At 46.3% G+C, this 25,686-nt stretch overlaps 1 protein-coding gene and 1 pseudogene across 4 annotated transcripts in view; both read right to left on the reverse strand.

Moving 5' to 3' along the window:
- Positions 1–592: 592 nt before the first annotated feature.
- On the reverse strand, positions 593–1,511 carry LOC108521046 (ferritin heavy chain pseudogene; annotated as a pseudogene). The gene has a single exon (XR_001883107.1). The product of XR_001883107.1 is annotated as a ferritin heavy chain pseudogene (transcript).
- A 5,216-nt stretch (positions 1,512–6,727) lies between these two features.
- Positions 6,728–25,686, reverse strand: part of MCF2L2 (MCF.2 cell line derived transforming sequence-like 2) — a 256,218-nt gene continuing 237,259 nt past the window's right edge. For all 3 annotated transcript variants that reach the window (XM_017860626.1, XM_017860625.1, XM_017860624.1), the window contains 5 exons: positions 20,117–20,150; positions 17,894–17,991; positions 8,120–8,208; positions 7,627–7,742; positions 6,728–7,553 (listed from right to left, as the gene is read on the reverse strand). In XM_017860626.1, coding sequence (XP_017716115.1) covers positions 7,430–7,553; positions 7,627–7,742; positions 8,120–8,208; positions 17,894–17,991; positions 20,117–20,150 — 461 coding nt within the window. In that variant the 3' untranslated portion in view covers positions 6,728–7,429. The remainder of the gene's footprint in view (positions 7,554–7,626; positions 7,743–8,119; positions 8,209–17,893; positions 17,992–20,116; positions 20,151–25,686) is intronic.

Raw genomic sequence — 25,686 nt, forward strand, 5'->3', positions numbered from 1 at the left:
AAAAAAAAAAAAAAAAAAAAAGGATCCTCTCAACCTTTGCCCTCCTACTGCAACATTTTAGTATTTGAAATGAAGGTTCCTTCCATATTCACACTGTTAATTCTCTCCCATTCTCACTAGGGATGAAGCATATTCCTAACTTGCTTCCCAACGGGCATGCTTCGCCAGCCAGGTCCTCTCCAGTGTGTACACCAGCAGGACACTGATCCAGTCACAGCCATACAGCTGTCCATACTGAAGAACATGTCCTGTGACAGCCTGAATCAAACGGTTAGCTTAACAGATAAAAATCAGTAGTCCAGGACTACTTCAGCCTTTAATGCCTTTCATTCATAAAAACTGTTGAAAGCTAGACTGAACCATCGGAAACATGTAGCTCAGACACTGGATTGAGTCAGGAACCCTTCCTTAGTCCTGTCTGAAATCCGAGACAGGCATACCTTAGTATACTGCCCAAACTAAGGCGTTTAATAAATACAAATACTCTGTTTCTTTTTGATTAGCGTGATTAGAAATGAACAACGGCACTTAAGGAATCTGAAAGATGGACTGGATAGATTTCTGATTCATCCTAAGACCTCAAAGACAACACCTGGGTACCAAATTTCTTTATTTGAAGGAATGGTACAAATCAAAGAACTTAAGTGGATGTTTTGGTACAACTTATAGAAAAGGTAAAGGAAACCCCAACATGCATGCACTGCCTTGGTGACCAGGGAAGTCACCCCATGGCTATGGGGAAATTAGCCTGAGGCTTAGCTTTCATTATCACTGTCTCCCAGGGTGTGCTTGTCAAAGAGATACTCTGCCAAGCCAGATTCGGGTGCTCCCATCTTGCGCAAGTTGGTCACGTGGTCACCCAATTCTTTGATGGCTTTCACCTGCTCATTCAGGTAATGTGTCTCAATGAAGTCACACAAATGGGGGTCATTTTTGTCAGTGGCCAGTTTGTGCAGTTCCAGTAGTGACTGATTCACATTTTTTTCCAAATGTAAAGCACACTCCATCGCATTCAGCCCGCTCTCCCAGTCGTCATAGTCTGGTTTCTTAATATCCTGAAGGAAGATTCGGCCACCTCGGTGGTTCTGCAGCTTCATCAGTTTCTCCGCATGTTCCTTTTCCTCATGAGATTGGTGAAGAAAGTATTTGGCAAAGTTCTTCAAAGCCACATCATCGCGGTCAAAGTAGTAAGACATGGACAGGTAGGACAGGTAAACGTAGGAAGCGTAGAGCTCCAGGTTGATCTGGCGGTTGAAGGCGGCCTCTGAGTCCTGGTGGTAGTTCTGGCGCACCTGCGAGTTGGACGCGGTCGTCATGGCGGAGGCTAAGGACTGGCGGCGGCGGCGATGGCTGCCCGGCGCTGGAGCGGCGGCGGGGGCCTTGGGGCGGTCGGACGCGGTGAAGAGGTGACGGAGGGCTGGCTATGGGCGGCAGGCCGGGATGGGGGACGAGCGCCGGGTTCCGTCCAAGCACTGTTGAAGCAGGAAACCCCGACGACTCTCCGCGAAGAACGTCTGCAGAAATATTCTTTAAATCACTGTATTATTGGATCTCTTTGTTATAGCACCTTAGCCTTTTCCCTTAGGAATACACATGGGACATTATATTCCACAAAGAAAAAGGTTCTGTGGCCAAATAAGTTTAGGAAATGGTGAGTATAATACAACTATACAGGCTTTCTTTTTGTAGAAGTTTTCAGATTCTTTAATCTACTAATTGAGATCGACCAAGAGAGGGACAGAATATGTGATATTTAAAAGTGCATTTGCAGCCACATGCGGTGGCTCACACCTGTAATCCCAGCACTTTGGGAGGCCGAGGCAGGCGGATCATGAGGTCAGGAGTTCGGGACCATCCTGGCCAACATGATGAAATCCCATCTCTACTAAAAATACAAAAATTAGCCGGGTGTGGTGGCGCGCACCTGTAGTCCCAGCTACTCGGAAGACTGGGGCAGAAGAATCGCTTGAACCTGGGAGGCAGAGGTTGCAGTGAGCCAAGATCACACCACTGCACTCCAACCTGGTGACAGAGCAAGACTCCATTCAAAAAAAAAAAAAATTTGCTCTTAATTTTTTTTTCTGCTTGGCATGTTATGGGGTTAATTCATTGAACTCTTACACTCTTCTGCATATTCTGCAAAATATGCTCTGGGAAGGCTGGTTTAGAGGATCTCTAACTTTTCTAATATTTCATAATGCATGGCTGATGTTTAATATGAACTCAGACTCCCACCAGATTTTACAGATCTGGGTCTTCTTTTAGTTTACATGCTTCAGCCAGGGCACTTTAACCTGAGGCTACAGCATTTCCCAATCGTCAGCAATATTGTGAAATCTGAGTTCCTCTAGTGGACAACAGGCAACGTCATATAGCCATGGAGTATCTGAACAACTTCTAAGTGTGAGGGATTTCATCTGGTGGTTTTGGATTCTCTTCCATTTATACTTAAATAAGGTGACATAAATTTCACTCAGAGAAAAGCCACTCTTTTTCCCCCCGTTTTAAGAAGTCTAAAATGCACAACTATTTCCTGAATGAGCAGTGCAACCAGGTGTAGAATAGGGAATGTCGTGTCTGCTGGGAACAGACGGTTCCCGGCACAGCTTTATGAAAATTATCCCACGATTCCTGTCCCACCATGGGCTCAGTGGGGAGTCTGATTCTCTGAGCCCCAAAGGGTAGCTTTTTCCCAGACGACACCAGCAAGCAGAGCAGCAGCTCGGGGCTTTGACATGGAGGCTGGAGTGAAAGGTCAAATTGGACCATCCTGGATCACTGGAGGACAATACCCCAGGAACCTCTGGCAAAGACTGGCATTGGAATGACTCCCCTGGTTACCCACCTGTGGCATGACATTTGCAAACAGAGTATTCCTATGAGGCTTGTGAGGTTTGGCCAATTTGCATTCTGCTAGAATTATTAAGTGTGGACATCTTCATAGATCTAGAAAAGCGCTGAGATCCAAAGGACTGAGAATGCTTTGGGGGGTGTTTCCATAGTGAGTGGCTGGCTATTCAATAGACAAATGTTTGAGAGGATACAATGATGTGTTTCCTGAGGCAAGTGGTCAGAACCCAACAGACTCTTCTGTTCAGCTAAGATGTGAAATCATCTGAAGTTCTTACATGTTCTCACGGAGAAATGGATTATCATAGGGAAATGGATATATTGTGATAGACACGATAAGCAGAGAAGTCTGCTGGGAAACACACACACACACGTCATGACTGAATGCATGGATGTGTATTATAAAAAGTGTAAAAATACACAACTGCAGATTGTGTAGGACTATATTTTCTTTCGACTTGAGAGAATTGTTTATTGCTATTAATACTGCGAAGGGCTCTACGTGCTTCAAAAAATCCCAATCTGTTGCATTCGTAAGCCTGGGTTGGATCTAAAGCAGCTTCCCACTTTGGGAAAGGCATCCCCACGACCTTTCCATGGTTGCTGAATGCAGCTGGAGGCAGTCACAGTTGGTGATGTCTGGAGCCCACTCCCCACTGTGCTGGTCTGCAGAACTTCTGCATGCCATTCCCACAAGCAGGTCTCTGCCCCGCTCTCCTCCACCTGCCTGCTCTCTTCCACCTCCCTGCTTTCCTCTACCTCCCATGTCACTTGAAGTCTGTGCTTCACAGTTTTCTGGTCTCAACCCTCCTCCATCCCTACAGATATTTAAGAAGCAGGAATCAAAAGGTGAATGAGAGGGGACAACTCACCTCCGATGGACAAGTGTAAAGTGAGAGATGGATAAAACCAAGAAGGAGCTTAAGATATCCAGAAATGTACACTGTGTTTGGAAAAGTAAGGTCAGGAGAAGCATGGGACTCCTGAGGTTGCTCCCTACTATCTTGCAGACTTGCTGCAGGACCAAATAAAGCAGGATCTGTCAAGCACCAGGGTCAGCCCTTAAGCTTAGTGCCTTTCTGAACCTGTGACCCAGTAGTCCCCATCAACTTGTCCCACCTGCCATGCACAGCGCCTCCATGCCCCTGTACCTGAGCTCATGCTGTTCCCTCCGCCAGGGTGCCCTTTTCCTTCTCCACCGGGAGAAGACACTTGCCTGTAAGACCCAGTTCCAATGTCACCCCTTCCTGAGTGTATCAGGAAGAGTCAATGATGGTGTTTTGTGCTCCCAGAGAATTTGCCACATCGTGTTGTGATTCTGTTTCCACATCTGTCTCCCCAACTGGACTGAAAGCTTCACTCATCTTCATACCTCCCTGGTATCTACCTGGTGCCAGACCCGTCCTTAGGGCATGGGAGTGCTCAAGAAATAGGTGTTGAATAAAACGAGTGTATCCATCCATCCATGCATACATCCATGCATCCATCCATCCATCCATCCTTCCATCCATCCAGACATACATACATATGTAAACATTCTGATGGTCAAATGGAACAATGTGGGCTGAAGAATAATGCAGGTAGAAGAACCTAAGATTACAGATTCTTGATTTGGGAGGAACTTTATTTTATTGTGCAAACAGTCTACACATTTGAAACACATTCTATCAAGAAAAACACTGTGTTCTTAGGAAAGGGAGTGGGAGACGGTGGTCCCACAAAATAGCGTAAAGTTCGAAAGAATTTGAGAGGAACACTCTGTGGGATCCTGTTCCAAGGGCACCTTTCTAAGAGTCTGTCACTTAGCCTCTGCCCCTTTTTGGCCACGTTATCAAAGGGCTTCTTTATGAACAAAGTGAGACACATTATTTTTGTTTTCTTGAATTCTAAAGTGATTGTCTTGTGTCTCCTGGGGGAGACTCCTGTGAGGTGTGGCCCACTCTATTCCGGAAACAAACCAGGAGACTCATCCCAATCCCATATCCTGAGAAAATGTGAAATCAAATCACCCCTAACAATTCCAAAACTAACGGAATCCTAACGTAACTCTAACTCTATGTAACTCCAAAGCTGAGTGTGCTGGTAATTAAGCTTCCAGCCCACCCTTCCCAGCTCTGGGGTGCAGGACTACCACAGGCTCCTTCCTGTGTGCACCCCACCCCCGCCCCCACTGTCAGCATCCTGTCTCCACTCTGAGAGTGACAGCTGGTTCTAGCAGAGGCAGTTGGTTCCAGCTTGCTATTTTCCCAGCACTCCCATAACCGGCCTGATGATGCCCATTCAGAGACAGCAGCATGGGCTGGCCATGTCCCCTCCCCAGAATTCTGCATCCAGCTCCTGGACCTTGGGCTCTGAGCCCTTGGGCCACATGTACCATTGGTAGTGCCTTCTCCTCAGAGGACTAACCCCCAGCCCTAGGGCCACGTTCACATTTCTGAGTTTTGATATTTTCAACCTCTTCTCTTTATTGTATGAGTCCTTGGGCTGGGAGCCTGTGGTCAAAATCTTCATGATATCTCATTATCACTACCTTTTTTTTTTTTTTTAAATCTCTGCTAGCTGGATAACAATTATTTATGTTAAATTCTCTCTGTTGAAATAACTGATATAGTGTCTCTTGATTGAAACCCGACTAGTAGACTAAGAATTCTAACTCTAAATAATTCTGAGGGCTGGGTGCGGTGGCTCACGCCTGTAATCCTAGTACTTTGGGAGGCCAGCGCAGGTGGATCACCTGAGGTCAGGAGTTGGAGACCAGCCTGGCCAACATGGCAAAACCCGGTCAGGAGATCGAGACCATCCTGGCTAACATGGTGAAATCCCATCTCTACTAAAAAACAAAACAAAACAAAACAAAATTAGCCAGGCGTAATGGCGGGCGCCTGTAGTCCCAGCTATTCGGGAGGTTGAGGCAGGAGAATGGCGTGAACCCGGGAGGCAGAGCTTGCAGTGAGCTGAGATTGCGCCACTGCACTCCAGCCTCGGCGACAGCGCGAGACTCTGTCTCAAAATAAATAAATAAATAAATAAATAAATAAATAAAATTAAAATTAAAATAAAAAATTAGCCGGGCATGATGGCACACCCCTGTAATCCCAGCTACTTGGGAGGCTGAGGTAGGAGAACTGCTTGAACCCTGCAGGCGGAGGTTGCAGTGAGCCAAGATTGCGCCACTGTACTCCAGCCTGGGTGACAAGAGCAAAACTTCATCTGAAAAAAAAAAAGAATAAAAGAATCTGAAAATTAAATAAAAATAAAACAGAAAAAAATTTGAATGGCAGATACAAAACTGAAAAGAAATAACTGAGAATAAACAACTCTGAAAATAGCTCAAAACTATCTCAAAACTCTTTAAAATTCAGAAAATATAATTTTCAGATATGAAGTCATGCTGAAAATGAAATAACTAAAACCAAATAACTTGAAAAAAACATAAAAATAAACAACTTAAATATAAAATAACTGAAAATAAATACCTGTGAACATAAGCAACTCTAAAACTAGATAACTAGGGGAAAACCCTTAATTAAAACATTTCAATCTGAAAATAAATAACTCTACAGTAGTTCATAAACTTCCAGTGAGTTTTTAATAGTCAAATTAGTTACTGTAAAATAAATAACTCAAAACTCCAATAAGTTAAAGTGAAATAACTATGAAGGTAAATAACTCAGATAATAATTGTAAAGATAATGAAAAATAAATTCCAAGCAAATTAATTTGAACATCTATAACTCCTAAAACAAAATGACTACATATAAATAACTGAAAATGGACAACTCAAAAACTAAATAACTTTGAAAATAAAGTAACTATAAACCAGTAACTGAAACTATAAAATTAAATAACTAGAAAGCTACAACTAAATGAAAATCAACCAATAAAACTAAATAAAATACAACTGAAAATAACAAAACTCATTTAAAAACTAATAAATCGATATATAAAATATCTCAGAAAGTAACTTGGAACGAACTGTCTCTGCAACGAAGCAGTCTTGGCACTAACACGAACACCCCATGAACGCTCGCAGGGATTCTAGGAGGGGGACCGGGAGCTCCCAGTCTGCGGCCCCCGCCGGGTTTGAGCAACTCCCGCTCCTCCAAGGCTCGGGCTAAGCGGTTCTCAACCGATTCCCACCCGCTCTGGAGAAATGTGGGCGTGTCTGCAGGCATTTTTGATTGTCACAATTTGGGGGTGGGGTGGAGGATGGGGTGGCGCATTCCTGGACTCTAGTGTGTAGAGGCCAGTGATGCTGCTAAACTTCCTACCGTAGGAGCACAGAGAAACCCACACAACAAAGAATTGCCTGGCTCCGAATGTCAAAGTGTGCGGTTGAGAAGGCGTGGGCTGTGGGCTCTGCAAGCGCCTTAGAGCAGCTCCGAGGTCCCCCGTGCGGAGCCAGGCGCTCACCCAGGGCACCCCTCGGGCTCCCGGAAGGCGGCCCTGCGTCCCGTTTCTGCCACCCCCGAGGCCCCGGCTGCTTTCTGCGTAGCTGGGCAGGGCCCGGGCCCCCAAACCGCCTCTCCTGGGAATGCGGGCGCTCTGGAGCCGAGGAGCGGGGACGTCGGCAGGGAGGTCAGCTCTCCGGGGCGGAGGTCCTCGGGCGCCGTGCCCGCGCCTGGAAACCAGCCGTTGCCCCCGCAGGAGCCAGCCGGCCCGTGGACGCCCCAGCGCGCTCCTCCTCGGTGCTGCGGGTCGCCCTGCAATTCCGAGAAGAAAGTCAGAGACGCCGTGGCCCAAAAAGACGCTTAGTCTTTCCTCGTTCACACTCACGTTTCCTCCTCATCGCGTTCTTCTTTTTCTGCCTGGGTGCTTTCTCCCCTCTCCAGGAAAGCAGATTTGGAAGAACAGGTTTCGTGACTGTCGTCCGACTGGAAAAGGCCTGCGAGCTGGAAGGGAGGGGACGGGTGCACCCTCAGAGCTATTGCTGGAGGCTATGGCCAGGCCGGGCAAGGTGGTGACTCCCGCTGGCAGGCTGCGGCCCACCCCAACCCTCCCACCTGGGCCACGGGGCCCCCAGCAGGAGCCCCAGTTATGACCGGACACCAGCGCACCGTCAAGGAGACAGCCACGTGGGGACGTGCCAGGCTAGGAGGGTCAGAGCCACCTTGAGGGTCTAGTGACCTCGGCTCCCTGGCTTAACCAGGTCCTTATGGGTGAGAATCCTGAGGAGGGGGAGAGGGATGGAGGCGAGGGACAGGAGGCAGGAGGAGCTGATGAACAGGAAGGAGGAAGAAGATGAAAGAAACAAGAGGGAGGTAATTACACTCAGAGCGCTGCTCTCCTTTTGCATGTCTTCTGCACCTTCACAGTCTTCAAAGGTGTCCATGGAGCTAAACTCCCCGCTGGAGCAGCCTTCGGGAGAGAAAGGGAAGGATGGGGTCTCTGTGGGGTGGGAAGACAGCCCCTCTGCCTATGGCAGGGTGTAGCAGGCAGTGCCTGTTGCAGGCACGGTCCTCCCCATCTCTAACTCCTGATCTCCCAGGGCCTGCACTGCGCTGGACTGAGGGGGTCTGTGATCTCCAGGCTGCGTTTCCAGCTCTGAAATGCCATACTTCACAGAGAAGACCGTCCACATGCTGTTCATGGCCCTACCTCCCTGTTCCTCCAGAAAACAGTCATTGTTTTTTTGTGTTTGCCAGTCTTCTAATCATGCCTCCTTCCCTTTCTCCTCCCCTGTCTCTTTCTCACCCTCCTCTCCTTGCCTCCTTTTCTCTCCCCTAATTAAACGTCCATTTCCCATCTCCCTGGCAGCCTCTGCCAAGTGTCACTGCTCCCCATAAGGGAAGATCAGAGGAACAAGCAAGTGCATCCATCCTGCCTCTCTCCCCAGTGAACTGATAAACACATCAGTCTAGTCCGTGGTGCACCTGTTACATCCCCGGGAGGTGTTGGACACTGTGGGGAACAGCAGCCACTGCCAAATACTGAGCAACAGCCCTGTGCCTGGTGGTATGTTAGGAGTTTGTCAAAGTTTAAGCCTCACAACCCTGTAAGGGTCTCAGCCTCCTTTACAGTTGGGGAAACAGACAGCAGTGGTCACTTGGCCAAATCCTCTTGGCCTGTGGCAGGGCAGCTGGCTTCTCCAGCACTCCTGCTCTTTACTCCACTCTGAGTGAGATGGAATCTCTGCCCCACACGGCTCACAGGCGAGGGTAGGGATCCCAGCATCTGCAGAAAGGTCCCAGCACAGGGCAGCCCCAGACTGAGGCTCAGCTGAGTAATCCCTGCAGCGGAAATTGTGCAGGAGAGTGTCTGCTCAGGCGAGAATTCAGGGAGGTTTGGGCAGGGCTTCAGGGGCAGGCAGGACTGGAGAGGGAGAGCATTCTGGGCAGAGGCATGGCCGGAGGGCGGTAGGCGGCAGTGGAGGGAGCTGCAGTTATCTGGGTGAGCAGGCAATGAACAAGTGGCGTCTCCTGGGCTGCTGTCCCAGGTCCCCTACAAGCCATGTTCTGGGCCCCAGCCCCCAGAGCAGATCAGTGGGGGCTGTGTGAGTAACACGGGGGGCAGCTGGACAGTGCCTCCCAGGAGGCCCCTCTGAAATCCCCCCTGATGCTGGCAGGCTCTGAGGAGCTGGACACCCTCCTCTCAGGTTGAAGCAAGTCCTGGTTAAGTTTCTAGTTCCCGGAGGTGGGAGGGGCGAGAGGTGGAGGGCAGAGGAGAAACTGCCTCAGGGATGTGCTCCCCACCTTCATCCTCCAGATGGGACTTGGGAGTATCTGAGGAAACCCCAAGACTCCTCTTTAGAGAAGTCCTCCAGCCCTGGGGTCTCCTTATGCCAGGAGCAAGCAGTGAGAATGGAAGAATGATCGTCTTGCTGAGAGCTCTGTGAGGGAGGGATAGAGGGAAAAAGGGAGCCATGCCCTTGACCATCCCCTGATGAATAGCAAGGGCTGTGCCTCCAGGGTCCATGGCCTCTGTGCCCCGGATGATGCCAGGGCTGCCAGGGACCACAGAGCCACCCACTGGGAGGCTGGAGGTTGGCCTGGCTCAGGGGCCTTCGTCAGCCATAGACACCCACAGCCTGGGGTGGGCAGGGCTGGGAGGCGACACAAGAACTGAAAAACCTGACAGGCTCCAGCCCCTCTGGAGGGTAAGTGGCACCTCCAGGTAAAACGATTAGCTGGTTCCAGCCCCTCCTCAGGGTAAGTGGCACCTGGGGTAAAATGACTGCCTGGAGCTGGCAGCTGCTTTCCCTGCTCTCGCAGGTCCTGCAGGGAAGCTTGGGAAGGGAAGGGGGCACAGCGCTGGGCACAGAGGGGCTCTCAGACCCTGGACTGAACTGTTTCAGGGGTCATCTAGCCCATTCCCTGCCTCCAGGCAAGGATTTGCCTGAGCCTGGAAAGAGGAAGGATCCTCCCAGTGCCGTCAAGCCTCAGATTCCACCTCCCTGTGGGGGGACTGTCAGCGCAGGCCCTGACAATGCGGAGAAAGACAGAGGACCCACATGGGCCGGTGACAGCAGGAATGCCGGGTGCCACAAGTGAGGCTGGGGATGCCTGGAGCACCATGGGGGATCTGGTTTAGTCTAGAGCCAGGTTTTCCATACTCCTTAGAGTGCAACCTCAGGGAGACGCAAATTTTACCCCCCTAACACAGCATACACGCAGAAATACATTTATACAATTCAAACACAAGCAGATGAAACAATGTTTACCCTTACAGTGTGTGAAGTCCTCATCTGCCCCACTACATCCTATCATGCTCTCTTCTATCCTAGGAGACAAAGCAGGAGGGGGGCCACGGAGGTGGGGGAGTCTCATCCAGGCCCTTGGGCGACATCTCTCCTGAGCAAACTGAAGCTGCTCTGTGTGTGCCCTCGCCTTGTCTCCCCCTAGGCCCCAGGTTCCTGGCAGCAGAGACGGTAACCTATCGACCAGGTATCTCCCAGGGCTCCTGGAAGAAACCCAGAATTCTCAGAACCAGAAAACCTTAGAGAGCATCCTGCAGGCAAAGCCCCTGGTTCTCTGGGGAGGAAAGTGCGGCACACGGGGGCGCCCCGCCGGGAATGGTAATTGACCACCAGGCTGTGAGCCCTGTGGGGACTGACACAAGACCCTGTGGGAGCTGAATCAGGGCCAGGACCTGGGTGTCCTGACTCCTAGAGACCATGTTCCCTTCCTCACCCAGGCCTTCCAGCCCCAGCCCTGGGCTTTTATTTATTTATTTTGGAGACAGGGTCTGGCTTGTCACCGAGGCTGCAGTGCAGTGGTGTGATCATGGTTCACTGAAACCTTGACTTCCTGGGTTGAACTGATCCTCCCACATCAGCCTCCTGAGTAGCTGGGACCACAGGTACATGCCACCACACCCAGCTAATTTTTGTATTTTTTGGTAGAGATGGGGTTTCACCACGTTGGCCAGGCTGGTCTTGAACTCCTGAGCTCAACTGATCCACCCGCCTCGGCCTCCCACAGTGCTGGGATTACAGGTGTGAGCCATCGCACCCAGCCCCTGGGCTGACTTTTGCTGTCGTACATCATCTGCATATTTAATCCCCTGCTGGATTCACTGGTCATGGGCTCTGAGGTCCTAAGAGTCTTAGGCACTAAGGAGCTGGCAGCACTGAAGAGACCCCAAAATCTCAGACTCAGGGTCTGGCCAGTCACAGGCGCGTGATGGAACAACTGAGAGGCCCATTGCCCCACGGCAGGAGAAGGTGCTCTGGAGTCAGTCAGACCTGAGGGCAGTCAGACCTGATTCTCACTCTGTCACTCACTAGCGGTGTGATCTTGGATACATCACTTAACCTCTTGAGCATCAGCTTCCTTATCTCTAAACTGGAGATAATAACATCGATTTTGCAGTCTTGACATGAGGATTAGCAAAACTTCTGATAAAGAAAAATGCCTGGTACACCACAGGAATTCAACAAATACCTGTTTGATTACTGTGCATAGCAATTACAATAATACTAAAGAGAGGGTCTCAAAACAGCTCTGGGCACTCCAGGTGTGCTATTATTATTTACATTTGGGGGAGGTTTGTCCGCCATTGTCTCGTCCTCATAAATACTCAGGGAAGGAAACATATTATAAGGATAATAAATGGTTGTTTTTTTGTTTGTTTGTTTGTTTTTTTGAGACGGAGTCTCACTCTGCCACCCAGGCTGGAGTGCAGTGGCCGGATCTCAGCTCACGGCAAGCTCCGCCTCCCGGGTTTACGCCCCTCTCCTGCCTCAGCCTCCCGAGTAGCTGGGACTACAGGCGCCCGCCTCGTCACCCGGCTAGTTTTTTTTGTATTTTAAGTAGAGACAGGGTTTCACCGTATTAGACAGGATGGTCTCGATCTCCTGACCTCGTGATCCCCCCGTCTCGGCCTCCCAAAGTGCTGGGATTACAGGCTTGAGCCACCGCGCCCGGCCAATAAATGGTTTTAAAAAGAAACAGAGCAAACACAGACCCACACGCACACCCACACCCCCACACACACACCCCTCAGAAAAAACCATGCCAAACACACAGGCTCTTGACAAATATTCAATTTGATTATAGCAAAACTGTTTTGTTTTTTTTTTGTTGTTTTTTTTTTTTTTGGTTTTGTTTTGTTTTTTTTTTTTTTTTTTTTTGAGACATGGGTCTCACTCTGTCACCCAGGCTGGAGTGCAGTGGCGTGATCTTGGCTCACTGCAACCTCCACCTCTTGGGTTCAAACGATTCTCCTGTCTCAGCCTCCTGAGTAACTGGGACTACAGGCACATGCCACTACACCCGGCTAATTTTTGTATTTTTAGTAGAGACAGGGTTTTACCATATTGGTCAGGTTGGTCTCGAACTCCTAACCTCAGGTGATCCACCCGCCTCGGCCTCCCAAAGTGCTGAGATTACAGGCATGAGCCACCATGCCCAGTTGATTACAGCAAAATTTTAAGTGATAGTTGCAGTCTTGGAAAATGAATGGAACGACTTTTGTCCCAGCCAAGATCTAGTGGTGTGTTGGGGCAGATACACCCTGAGTCTCTGGGGCACTCTCAGTCTATGTATCAGATAAGCATAAGGAGCATTGGTGGAGAAGGACAAGAAGAATGGGAAAGATGGGCGATGAGAATTCCTGCAGATAAGGACCGGTGAGTGTTCTCTTTTGAAACCCTTAGTCGACAATCTTTCTAGTGCACATCACATAAGCTGAATGGCTTTTTTATTTTGCTTAAACAAACGGAATGAAATTTATTAACAATGAACCTAGTAGTGAGCTGAAATTATTCTCACCAGCATACATATTTTTGATAAATTATAGACTTTGAAGACAAAATCATGGTGTTTCCCTTATCGTCCACTGGATGGCACAAAGAGACCATTGTAGATTCTGCTGGTTCAGCGGTAGCACTCACCCGATAGACATTAAATGGGCAAATTCTAGTTTTATTGTCTTTCAAACTAGATTCTTCTCTATGCACTTTTTTTTTTTTTTTTTTTTTTTTTTTTGAGATGGAGTCTCGCTCTGTCACCAGGCTGGGAGTGCAGTGGCACGGTCTCGGCTCACTGCAACCTCTGCCTCCCGGGTTCAAGTGATTCTCCTGCCTCAGCCTCCCGAGTAGCTGGGACTACAGTAGCGGGCCACCACGCCCAGTTAATATTTTGGTTATTTTAGTAAAGACAGGGTTTCACCATGTTGGCCAGCATGGTCTCGATCTCCTGACCTCTTGATCCGTCCACCTTGGCCTCCCAAAGTGCTGGGATTACAGGCATGAGCCACCGTGCTTGGCCAATTATGCACAACTTTTTAAGGACCATCTCTATCACATGAACTAAAGGATATCATTTTCACTTTGGGGTGGGAGGTGGTGAGCTGCTTAGAAGCAATGCCTAAACCCCCTGGGCTTCCCTTCCTTTCACTTGGAAGAACCAGGGGGTAACTAACTGCTAACAATTCCATACTATCAGAGTCAGAGATCTAGGTGCTAGCCTAAGGGCTGCATCTCGTTTAATCCTCACGGCAAGACTATACAATATTATATCCATTTTGTAAAATAAATGATAAAAAGAACTTAAGCACAGAGAGGCTATAGAATCCATCCAAAGAGATGGAGCGGGACTTGAGGCTGGGTCTTTGAGACCTGAGTTTGAGCCCTTCATCATTATGTTGTGCATGCTGCTAACCAATTTCCCTCTCTGTGTTCTAGAACTTAATACATGGGGGTCACATTCTGTCTAATCCATCCCGGTAGCTCTCCAGAGCTCACATCAGGAGAGAGTTCCAAAATGTTTCCAGGGGTACTAGGCTCGGTTACAATCTTTTGCTTGGTGGCCCAGAGTATAAATGTGGATATCTTAGGCTGGCCTATAGCTGAAGTGTCTATTTCATTTGCAAGCCTACCTTTGACCAACAGGAAGTGAATCATTCTTGAGAGCATCTAATTAATTGCTTTCAGATTCCACATGTTGGCATTCTCATGCCTGAGCATCAGACATGTCCCTCTCTGCCTCTGTTAAATGTTGGACATTTAACAGTGGTAGTGGTAGCAGCTAGCACAGTCTTGAAGACATGGAGCCCTCGCTGCTGGGGACGAGCACAGGTTCAATTCTACTACCAAGGCTTCTCCATTTCCGAGCCCGTGGTGCAGGCACTGGGATGCCTACGAGGAAGTGGACTAACTGGACTTCTGCTATGCACCTTCTTTAATGGGCATTAAAGCACAGTTCAAAGACTCTCACATTTTGAGTTCACCCCCACAGGCCTGTGTGCCCCTTCTCCAGTCAGGTCATGTTGTCATTTGATCCTAGTGGTTGTTCTGGAAGGGTTCAGGAAGAGAGGTGGGGACAGATCTTGAGAAGGGCAAACATTGCCTTGTATGCCTCCTCTGAGGCTTCTGCATAGTCTTAGGGGATAGAGAACAGTCTTAGGTGAATCTCAGCTTCTCCCCTTCCCCTAGCCAGGCCCTAGCCCTATTGGCATGAGGAATCCTATCTCTTTGTCCTCATGCCAGGAGACCAACAGGCAAAGACAGCAGTTACCACACTGGAAGGAGAAATGGGTCCTGGTCATCAGGAGGACGTACTCCTTAAGGGACAGTACCCAAGGGAGACAGTTCCACTAGGGAACACAGCAAGAATCCTACTTAACTAAATCTATGGCTGCCACCTGCTGCTACAGTTGGTCCTTGGCTGTACTTTGTAGTACAAGGCGGAGTAGGCCACTGCTGCCAGCCCGGGAGGTCAAGGGCATTTACCCAGATGTCCTCATTCCCAGTTTTTCGGTCCCTTATCTTCCCTCTCAGGATCTGACTTTGCCTGCTCATCTACTGGCCCTAGGAGTCCAAAATGTCCAGATGGCACACTTGCCTAGGCTGAGCATTTTTCCTTCTCTCAAATTCTGCCACTTTTACCAGCCCAGTCTGCCTCTGCTGTAGGAGATGAGAGGCTAAATGTTGGCAGGGAGGCCCCCTGATTCTGATCCTGTGTTTTAAATTGGTAATTAGTCTGACCCTGTTACTTTCTCTCTTCAGTGCATCAACGGGAGGCTCTTAGCAACAGCCTCCCAACTCTACCTTCCTGATAGATAATATTTTCCTCAAAGCTCTCAAATGTTAGAGACATTGCACCAGCTGGCATATCCCCATCCACCTGTATCTGATCCCAGGTCACCACAGATGAAGGTCTGAGCAATTGAACTGATACAGCAGGCCAAGGCCCCAGGACTCTCAACACTCCACTTAACACCAATAATGAGGTCCTCGTGGCCATTTGGCCTGCAGTGAGCCAACACCAGAATCCCATCCATTCTGGGACCCCTCCTGGGACTAACGGTCTTCAGTCAGGTTCCCCAGAAGCAGACTATGCAAGTGTGTTATTGACAAAGGGCTTTCAGATGAAACCTGGAAGACAGTGAGGCTGAAGCTAGGGCAGGGAAGAAGCCAGGCACAGACGTGGGCTTAGCAGAAGTCTAGCATCAGCCTGATCCTCTGGGCAGTGCTGGAGCATGGATGGCACCACAGGTTACCATCTTGAGACAGAAGGACTGGCTTCTGTACCCTGAATCAGTAAGCACTGGTGGGCCATAAGCCACCCTTAGGGGAGGACATAACCTCACAGGCATTTCCTGGATGGACAACCCTGGCCAGCGGAGGGCAACTGTCTGGAGGGCACGGCTGTGAGCCATTGTCAGCTAACCTCATAGCAGCAGAGACATGGATGGGGCCAACAGCCTATAAAGAGAGTCTGGGCAGGCTGTCAGTACTCTCTACTATAATACTGTATATGTGGTTTATTTTAAAAACTCTTTTAGAAGACTTTATTTATTTTATTTTTTGAGAAGGAGTTTCACCCTTGTTGCCCAGGCTGGAGTGCAATGGTGCGATCTTGACTTACCACAACCTCTGCCTCCTGGGTTCAAGCGATTCTCCTGCCACAGCCTCCCGAGTTGATGGGATTAAGGCATGTGCCACCATGCCCAGCTAATTTTGTATATTTTTAGTTTCATCATGTTGGCCAGGCTGGTCTTCAACTCCTGACCTTAGGTGATCTGCCCAGCTCGGCCTCCCAAAGTGCTGGGATTACAGGCGTGAGCCACCACACCCAACTGACTTTATTTTTTTAGAGCAGTTTTAGGTTCACAGAAAAACTGAGAGGAAGGTACAAAGATTTCCCATATATCCCCTGTGCTCACACATGCATGGCCTCCCTGACTATCACCATCCCCCATCAGAGAGGCACATTTGTTACAATGGATGAGCCTATACCCTGAATATATCATATTCACCCAAAGTCCATAGCTCACATCATGGTTCACTCTGGGGTGTTGTACATTCCTTGGGTTTGGACATATTTATAATGACATGTACAGTAGTCCCCCTTTATCCTCAGGGGCTACTTCCAAGATCCCCAGTGGATGCCTGAAACCCCAGAGAGTGCCGAACTTGACTGCCATCAGTGGGAGCATGTTTCTATTTGCCTTCCACCCCCACCGGTTTAACACCTTTTTCATCTGAGTACTGCTGCCGTAAACTTTGGCAGTTTGAGATGCGACAGCAAAACGAGTGCAAGTTTCTTTCTCCTTCTTCACAATGTCGTGGATAGATGATTCCTTCTTACCATAGATCTTAGCAACCTTGGCATGTGATTTTTTTCTTTCTTGTTAAATCAAGAATTTTCACCTTTTCACTTATAGGAAGCATCTGACGGCTTTGGCATATCTGAATTTCCAGCATCACGACTGTGCTTTGGGGCCATTGTTTATTTTATTTATTTATTTCCTTTTTTTTTTCAGACAGAGTCTCGCTCTGTCGGCCAGGCTGGAGTGCAGTGGCACCATCTCGGCTCACTACAACCTCCACCTCCCAGGTTCAAGCAATTCTCTGCCTCAACCTCTTGAGTAGCTAGAATTACAGGCACATACCACCACGCCCAGCTAATTTTTGTATTTTTAGTAGAAACGAGGTTTCACCATCTTGGCTAGGCTGGTCTTGAACTCCTGACCTCAGGCAATCCACCCACTTTGGCCTCCCAAAGTGCTGGGATTGCAGGCATGAGCCACTGCGCCCAGCCTGGGGCCATTGTGAAGTAAAGTAAGAGTGACTTGAACACAAGCACTATGATCCTCACAGTCAATTTAATCACCAAGACGGTTATAAGTGACCAAGACTGGCGGGGTGGGGAGCACAGACAGTAGGGACACCCTGGGCAAGGGGATAATTCGTGTCCCAAGCAAGACACAGCAGAAGGCACCAGATTTCATTGCACTACTCAGAATGGCGTATCATTTAAAACTCACCGATTGTTTATTTCTGTAATTTTCCATTTGATATTTGGAAAGCAGTTGACTAACAGTAACTAAAACCTGGAAAGTGAAACTGTGGATAAGGGGGTGCGTCTGCCTTCTCAATGTGAGGCATTAGCCTTCATGTTAATTCTGGCCCCATTTGTTCTACACAAATGAATAGCAGGAAATCGATTTTAAACCACATGGTTGTAAAATGCTTTCTTTTTTCTCCCTCATTTAACTAAAGAAGGGTTGGACCCTAGGTGATGTCTTCCTTAGCATCTAAGCAGCTGGTATCACCCCACTGCTTCTGTGCTCCACTCTCCTACGGGACCCTCCCTACCTTTAATCCCTCCTGTGCTGGAGGCTGGGTCTTCCTTGCTAGTGGTAGCTCTTTCCATGTTTTCAATCCATGGTCCGCATCCCGCTCCATTGCCTTTGCTTTTAGAGAAATAAACATGAACATTGAGTCACTGGAAGGAATAACACATGCATCCCTCCCCCACCAGTTGGAGTAGCACTGGCTCACCTAGTATATCTCTGGTCTAGGTCTCGAGGACCTGCTGCTCCTCCCTTACCTGTAGTTGAAGGCCTGTCTCAGCTTGGTAGGTGATATGCAGTAAGGAAATGTCCAAAGGACACGTCTTGTTGGATTACACAGTAAACATCTAATTGGCTGCAAATCTTTTTTTCTTTCTTTCTTTTATTTATTTATTTTTTTTGAGACAGAGTCTCACTCTGTTGCCCAGGCTAGAGTACAGTGGTGCGATCTCGGCTCACCGCAAGCTCTGCCTCCTGGGTTGACGCCTTCTCTTGCCTCAGCCTTCCAAGTAGCTGGGACTACATGCATGTGCCACTACATCCAGCTAATTTTTGTATTTTTAGTAGACACGGGGTTTCACCATGTTGGCCAGGATGGTCTCGATCTCTTGACCTTGTGATCCGCCCATCTTGGTCTCCCAAAGTGCTGGGATTACATGGCTACAAATCTTAAAGAGGGGAGAGGTGAGGAGGAAGAATCACCTTTGTCTTCTCAAAAATGTTTTCACTGGCTCACTACAGCTCCCTTCTTCCTCTTTATTGAGCCGAAATGCCAACTATGATAGCAACTCTTTTGGGTTAGATGAATCCAGTGAATAAACACCTACTAAGCATTGGAGGTCCAAGAGGAATAAGATATGCCTGAGCTAAATCTCATCACCCCCGGCCTTGCTTGCAGAGTGGTTTGCTGGTCTTGTCTGATTATTCAATGAGTGCTTTCATTTGTTTATTCAGTAAATATTTACTGAGCACCTACAAAAGTGCCTGGCACTGGTAGATGAGGCCTGAGGGAAGCTAAAACTAATAAGACAACCTCCATGCCCTAAAGGAATTCATGATCTAGTAGGGAGAAAATGTAAACACATAATAAAATTACAGCATATTAAATGCTGCAATAGAGTACTCTGTAAGAGTGTGGGGGCAGAGAGGAGGGGTAGAAACAGCTGCTTTCTAGAGCCCTCACCTTTTCCACTTCTCTCATCTTTTTAGGTTAGGATCTGGGTGGGTTCCACAAGGATTGGGCCAAATGAACTGAGAAAAACTAAGAAGACTCCTGTATCAGAACTGGATCACAGTAGACAGGTGTTTTCAACAAACATATTGAGTATCTCTGAGTGCTTTGGGCAGGAAGAGGAATTACAGACGAAGAGGTTTGTAAGCCGTAGTAACAGATGGGGCAAGGAGCACCAGTGAGGACTTAACCGTGAAAGAAGTCTGAGCACACCTTCCTCCCAGACAAGGGGGAATAAAGAAAGGAAGATGATCAGGAGAGTTCTGAGTGGAGAGGGGGAAGCCGGGGGAGGTAACATCAGAGGGTGCGTTGGCCCACTCAGCAAAGTAGGAGGCAGGGCAGCCTTGTGAAAATAGGAATGGAATAGAAAGCTCAAGAAAACAGCCAAAAGCAAGGACAATTAGGGGAGGTTTCGAACCGGCAGATCTACCTCAACTGGCAATACAGCAAGCATGCACCAGAAAAGATATCCTAGCTAGCAGTGGGGTTGGGAACTGATTTAATATCCTAGGCTAGCAGTGGGGTTGGGAACTGATTTATTATTTAATGTTTTATATTTATTTATGTATATATGTACTTATTTATTTATTTTTGAGATAGGCTCTTGCTCTGTCACCCAGGCTAGAGTGCAGTGATGTGATCTAGGCTCACTGCAGCTTTGACCTCCTGGGCTCAAGTGATCCTCCCACCTCAGCCTCCCGAGTAACTGGGACTAAAATTGCACCACCACCCTAGGCTAATTTTTGTATTTTTTTGTTAGAGACAGGGTTTCATCATGTTGCCCAGGCTGGTCTCAAACCCCTGGGCTCAAGCAATCCATCTGTCTTAGCCTCCCAAAGTGCTGGGATTACAGGCATGAGACACTGCACCCGGCCAGTATTTTTTAAAAATTGGAAATCCCTTGTAATAAGCCAAGTGTTGGGGGAAGAAAAGCAATAAAAGCAATGACATGGACTCAATATGAAACATCCAAAGCATCTGACATGTCTTTAAAATAAAAAAATCAGTACTCACCTTGTGCTCATTTCAAACTGTGGATTTCCTCGGTCTAAAATTTAAAAAAACAAAAAACAGCACTCTCAACTTTAAGCTAATTTGAATTGATTTTACATATTGATTTTTAAATACACGTATATGCATACAGAGAATACTATAAAAATATATAAAGGTATGTAGGTCTTGATCTTATTTTCCCAGGAATTCAGAAAACGTTGCTGCAGTCCCTGGGCTCACGTGGTCCTGGCATCCTCCCCCACGTCTCTAGCCCATCCTGCTGAGTTTCCTGCATGCATTGATTCTGGGTCCATCCAAGTTTCTACAGTTAGCTCCATTTATACTGAATTAAAGAATAAACAGTGTGCCCATCAAATGCTGATTTTTTTCCATGTGAGCCCAAATTATGTGACTTGATGAGGGAAAAAATCATGAGTCCCTGGGAGAGCGATAAGAATCACATTCTTTACTAAAGTGTTGTCCCAGGTATGTGCATAACACCAGATCTCAACCTCCAGAGGCCCCCCACTGCCTCCCATGGCATAAAAGCCAAATTTCTTGGCCTGATATTTGAGGCCATCTCAGTCTTTTTCCTTCCACCCTATCCCTGACTCTCCCAGGCTAGGCTCCAGATCATCACTGAGTGTGCTCACTTCAAGGCAGCTCTGTGATTTTCAAGGTTTCTGGGCCTACCTTTTACTACCGATGTGATTGGCACGTATTGCCCAGTTGCTAGGATGGGACCATGGCCTTGATTTCTGCCAGGACTGGGGCTTTGCCTTGTATCCCACCCACAGCACTGCCTGCCCCTGCACTCTTCTGGGTGGGGCCTGACCTTTTCCCGCAGTCTCCCTACACCTCCCGATCATGGGTAGTCATGCCACAGCTGAGGAGCTTGTCCCAAACCTCAGTGCCTGCCTCCCTCCTCAGCTTCTTATGCTGCTGTATCTCACCCATCAGTGACACGCTTCTCTTCCCTGCCCAAGCCCTAGCTGACTCCATAACACCTGGGTACAATGTCCTCTTCTGCCTGGTTATCTCTGAGAGGCCCTCTCTCTAAATCCCTCATTGGCTCCCAGTGTCCTTCCTCTCACCCATGGCCCTGAGGTCACTCTACGCTTTGGCCAGTGTATAGGGTTATTATGCTTAACAATCCACAAAGGTTGAAAGGTGTTGTAGGATGGTGTAAAAATGAGTCTAGAAGATAATGTTTATATGTCAGAGCTTTGTAAAGTGCTCAGCAGGCATAAGGTACTGACAGTCCTGATATTCCTGATCTTGGAACCTGGGATACCATCTTCTCAACACTGCTTGGATACCCTCAAGGGTATCCAGAGAGCCTGAGTCTGCATTCTGCTCCTGGTTCAGCCCAGGGCCCTGGTTCCCACTCACTCACCAGCCACTGTGGGCCCTCTCTGAATTCTTAGAGCCCTTGCCATTTGCATCACTCACAGAGACATTTCATCAGACCCTACTTGGTGTACCAGGCTCAGGAGACTCCGTTCTGCTGTGGATAAGTTATGTAAAATTGACCCTCTGCTTGCACATCTGTAAAAGGAAGGGGCTGGTATACCTCTGGGCCTTTCAGTTCAGTAGTGTTTTTCTTTTTATCTAAACCACATGCTGGGGCCTGGTTTTGCTTCTTATCTAGATTTTTGAATTCCTGTCACAACCTAGAGAGCACAGTGCAGGTCTTAAGGAGGGCTTGAGAAATCTCTTTCTGAATTGTCAACTGAAAAAATGTCATATCTTCATAACAAACTTGTCTTTTTCTGCAGGGCCAGGAAGGCAGCAGGGGAGTCAGTTAGAATTTAAATTTTAGATTAAGCTTAATATTGTTAAGAAGTCAATTCTCACCAAATTGGTCTAGACGTTTTACATAATCCTAATCAAAATCTCAATTAGTTTTTTTTGAGAAGTTGACAAGCAGATTCTAAAATATATATAGAAGTATAAAGGACAGAGAATAATCAAAACAACTTTAAAAAGGAAGAACAAAATTAGAGGACTCTAACTACCTCATTTTTAAGTACTTATTAGAAAGGCAGCAGTAACCAAGATAGTGAGGGACTGATGTCAAGGACTTATTAGAAAGCAGCAGTAACCAAGATAGTGAGGGACTGATGTCAAGGTAGACAAATAGATCAATGGAAATGAATCAGGCATCCAGAAATAGATGCACTTACATAAATAGTCAGTTGAAGAAAGAATAGTGTTTTTAACAACTGGCAATGGAAAAACTAGAACATCAATATGCAAAGGACTGAACTTTGATCCATACCTCACACCACATACAAATCAAAAACAGAAACAAACAAACAAACAAACAAACCAACACCCAAAATGGATCAGTGACCTAAATGTAAAACTATAAAACTTCTGGAAGAAAACATAGGGAGGAAATCTTTATGGCATTTGGATAATGATTTCTTAGGCATGACACCAAAAGCATGATCCATACAATTTTAAAATTAAATATTATAAGAATTAAAGTCTTTTGCTCTTCAAAAGTTACTCTTAGGAGAAAAAGATGCCACACACTAAAAGAAAATATTTACAAAGCATTAAAAGGACATGTATCTAGGATATACATAAAAACTCTCAAAACTCAATAATAAGAAAACAATGAGCAAAAGATTTGAACAGACACTTCACCAAACAAGATATAAAGATGGCAAAGCAGCACATAAAGAGATGCTCAACCATTAGTTACTAGAGAAAAGCAAATTAAAACCTTAATGACATATCACTATGCCCCTATTAGAAATCTGAAAATTTAAAAGACTGACAATACCAAGAATTGGTGAGGACATGGCACAAGTGGAACTCTCATACATTACTATGGGAACGGAAGATGGTATAGTCACTTTGGAAAGTAATTAGAAATTTCCTAAAAATTAAACATACACCTACCATATGGCCAAACCATTATACTCTTAGGTATTTACCTAAGAGAAATAAAAACGCATGTCCACAGGAAGACTTGTACTTGCATGTTCATAGCAGCATTATTCAAAATGGCCCCAAAGCAGACACAAATCGGATGTTCATTAACAAGTAAATAGATAAAGAAAATGGGGTCCAGCCAAACAATGAAATACTACTCAGCAACAACCAAAATATGTACTATTGTTTACAAAATGCAACATAGACGAATCTCAGAATAAATATACTAAGGAGAGAAGCCAGACCAAAAAAAGTACATACTGTATTATCTCTTATGAAATTCTAAAAAATGCAAACTAACCTCTAGTGGCAGAAAGGAGATCGGTCATCACCTGGGGTGGGTGAGGGAGGGGCAGGAGGAAGGGAATGCAAAGGAGTGTGAACAAACCTTTGGGGGTGATAGGCATGTTCATTATCCTGACTGTGGTGATGCCTTATAGATATATACAGATGTCAAAACTTATCAAATTGTACACTTTAAATATGTGTGGTTTATCGTGTCATTATACCTCAGTAAAGGAGTTTTAAAAATTATAGTAAAAGGTCTCTACCTAGAAACCTTAATAAGCTAAAATGTATGTCCCCAGGACTAACCCTAGCTATTCTATAGTTCTGGGGTGGAACCAGAAATCTGCATTTGTGGGGCAAGCCCTTCAAATAATTTGAATGCAGGTGGTCCTTAAACCACCGTTTGAGAAACACTAACCTAGTGAGTAAGGATTTCTAAACAAGCCTGTGACTAGAATGTTGTTTCTGCAGGAAACAAGTAATTTTTTCTACTAGCGTTACCATATCATTCCGTGTTAAGCCTCTAGGACACTCCTATTCAATTACCATAACATATATTTAATATAATATTAATAGTTGTAAAACAAAAGCAAATCATAGTTTTCCCATCTTATTTTATACAAAGTAAAATCAATGATATAATCTTGTTACTGGTTCCTGGCAGTTACCTACAGTTTAAATCAAGAACTTATGTTGCTTGGTTTTTGTGACAGAAAACTGATGTGGTGGCTTCCCAGTTACACTGCTTGGTTTATCTTTTCCCTTATCTTATGATGCACACCCCTTGCACATTCCTGAGCAGCTGATGATCACAGAAGACCTAGAAGAACTGTGAGCTAGTTGCATTCCTGCTATCTCTAAAGACAAAGGTTATCTTTTCATTTTACGTGATTTTCTTACCCAAAATGCAAACCACTGCCAGTATAAATGATGGAAGATAGACTTTCCACATGAGACTGACATTTCTTCACCCTAGTAACATTACCTGAGGGGAACATCAGAACCCAATTGATAAAGCTTGCTGTGGATTTTCCCACCAAATATCCCTGCTATTATGATAATTGGTTCAAAAACAAAACAAACAAACAAAAAAAAAAAGTGAAAGGATAAAGCCTACTTAAAGATGATTTTTACTTGTTGAAAAGAGTACAGCATGTGACATCAGTCAAAATGGTGGAGGAAAAAACCCTCCCCAAATTCTCTTCTTTGTGAAAGCATGGAAAAAACTGGCCAAAAATGGTCAGAAAATTTATTTTCAGAACACTGGAAAATTTTTTTCCTTTTTAAAATTTTTTTATTATACTTTAAGTTCTAGCATACATGTGCACAATGTGCAGGTTTGTTACATATGAATACATGTGCCATGTTGGTGTGCTGTACCCATTAACTCATCATTTACATTAGGTATATCTCCTAATGCAATCCCTTCCCACTCCCCCTACCCCATGACAGGCCCCAGTGTGTGATGTTCCCCTTCCCGTGTCCAGTTGTTCTCATTGTTCAATTCCCACCTACAAGTGAGAACATGAGGTGTTTGGTTTTCTGTTCTTGCGATAGTTTGTTCAGAATGATGGTTTCCAACTTCAACTATGTCCCTACAAAGGACATGAACTCATCCTTTTTTATGGCTGCATAGTATTCCATGGTGTATATGTGCCACATTTTCTTAATCCAGTCTATCATTGATAGGCACATGGGTTGGTTCCAAGTCTTTGCTATTGTGAATAGTGCCACAATAAACATATATGTGCATGTGTCTTTATAGCAGCATGATTTATAATCCTTTGGGCATATACCCAGTAATGGGATAGCTGGGTCAAATGGCATTTCTAGTTCTAGATCCTGGAGGAATGGCCACACTGTCTTCCACAATGGTTGAACTAGTTTACACTCCCACCACCAATGTAAGAGTGTTCCTATTTCTCCACATCCTCTCCAGCACCTGTTGTTTCCTGACTTTAATGATTGCCATTCTAACTGGTGTGAGATGGTATCTCATTGTGGTTTTGATTTGCATTTCTCTGATGGCGAGTGATTATGAGCATTTTTTCATGTGTCTGTTGGCTGCATAAATGTCTTCTTTTGAGAAGTGTCTGTTCATATCCTTCGCCTACTTTTTGATGGGGTTGTTTGATTTTTTCTTGTAAATTTATTTAAGTTCTTTGTAGATTCTGGATATTAGCTCTTTGTTAGATGGGTAGATTGTAAAAATTTTCTCCCATTCTGTAGGTTGCCTGTTCACTCTGATGGTAGTTTCTTTTGCTGTGCAAAAGCTCTTTAGTTTAATTAGATCCCATTTGTCAATTTTTGCTTTTGTTGCCATTGCTTTTGGTGTTTTAGACATGAAGTCCTTGCCC

Source organism: Rhinopithecus bieti, unplaced genomic scaffold, assembly GCF_001698545.2.
Source record: "Rhinopithecus bieti isolate Rb0 unplaced genomic scaffold, ASM169854v2 scaffold_55189, whole genome shotgun sequence".
In the NCBI taxonomy this organism is placed as follows: Eukaryota; Metazoa; Chordata; class Mammalia; order Primates; family Cercopithecidae; genus Rhinopithecus; species Rhinopithecus bieti.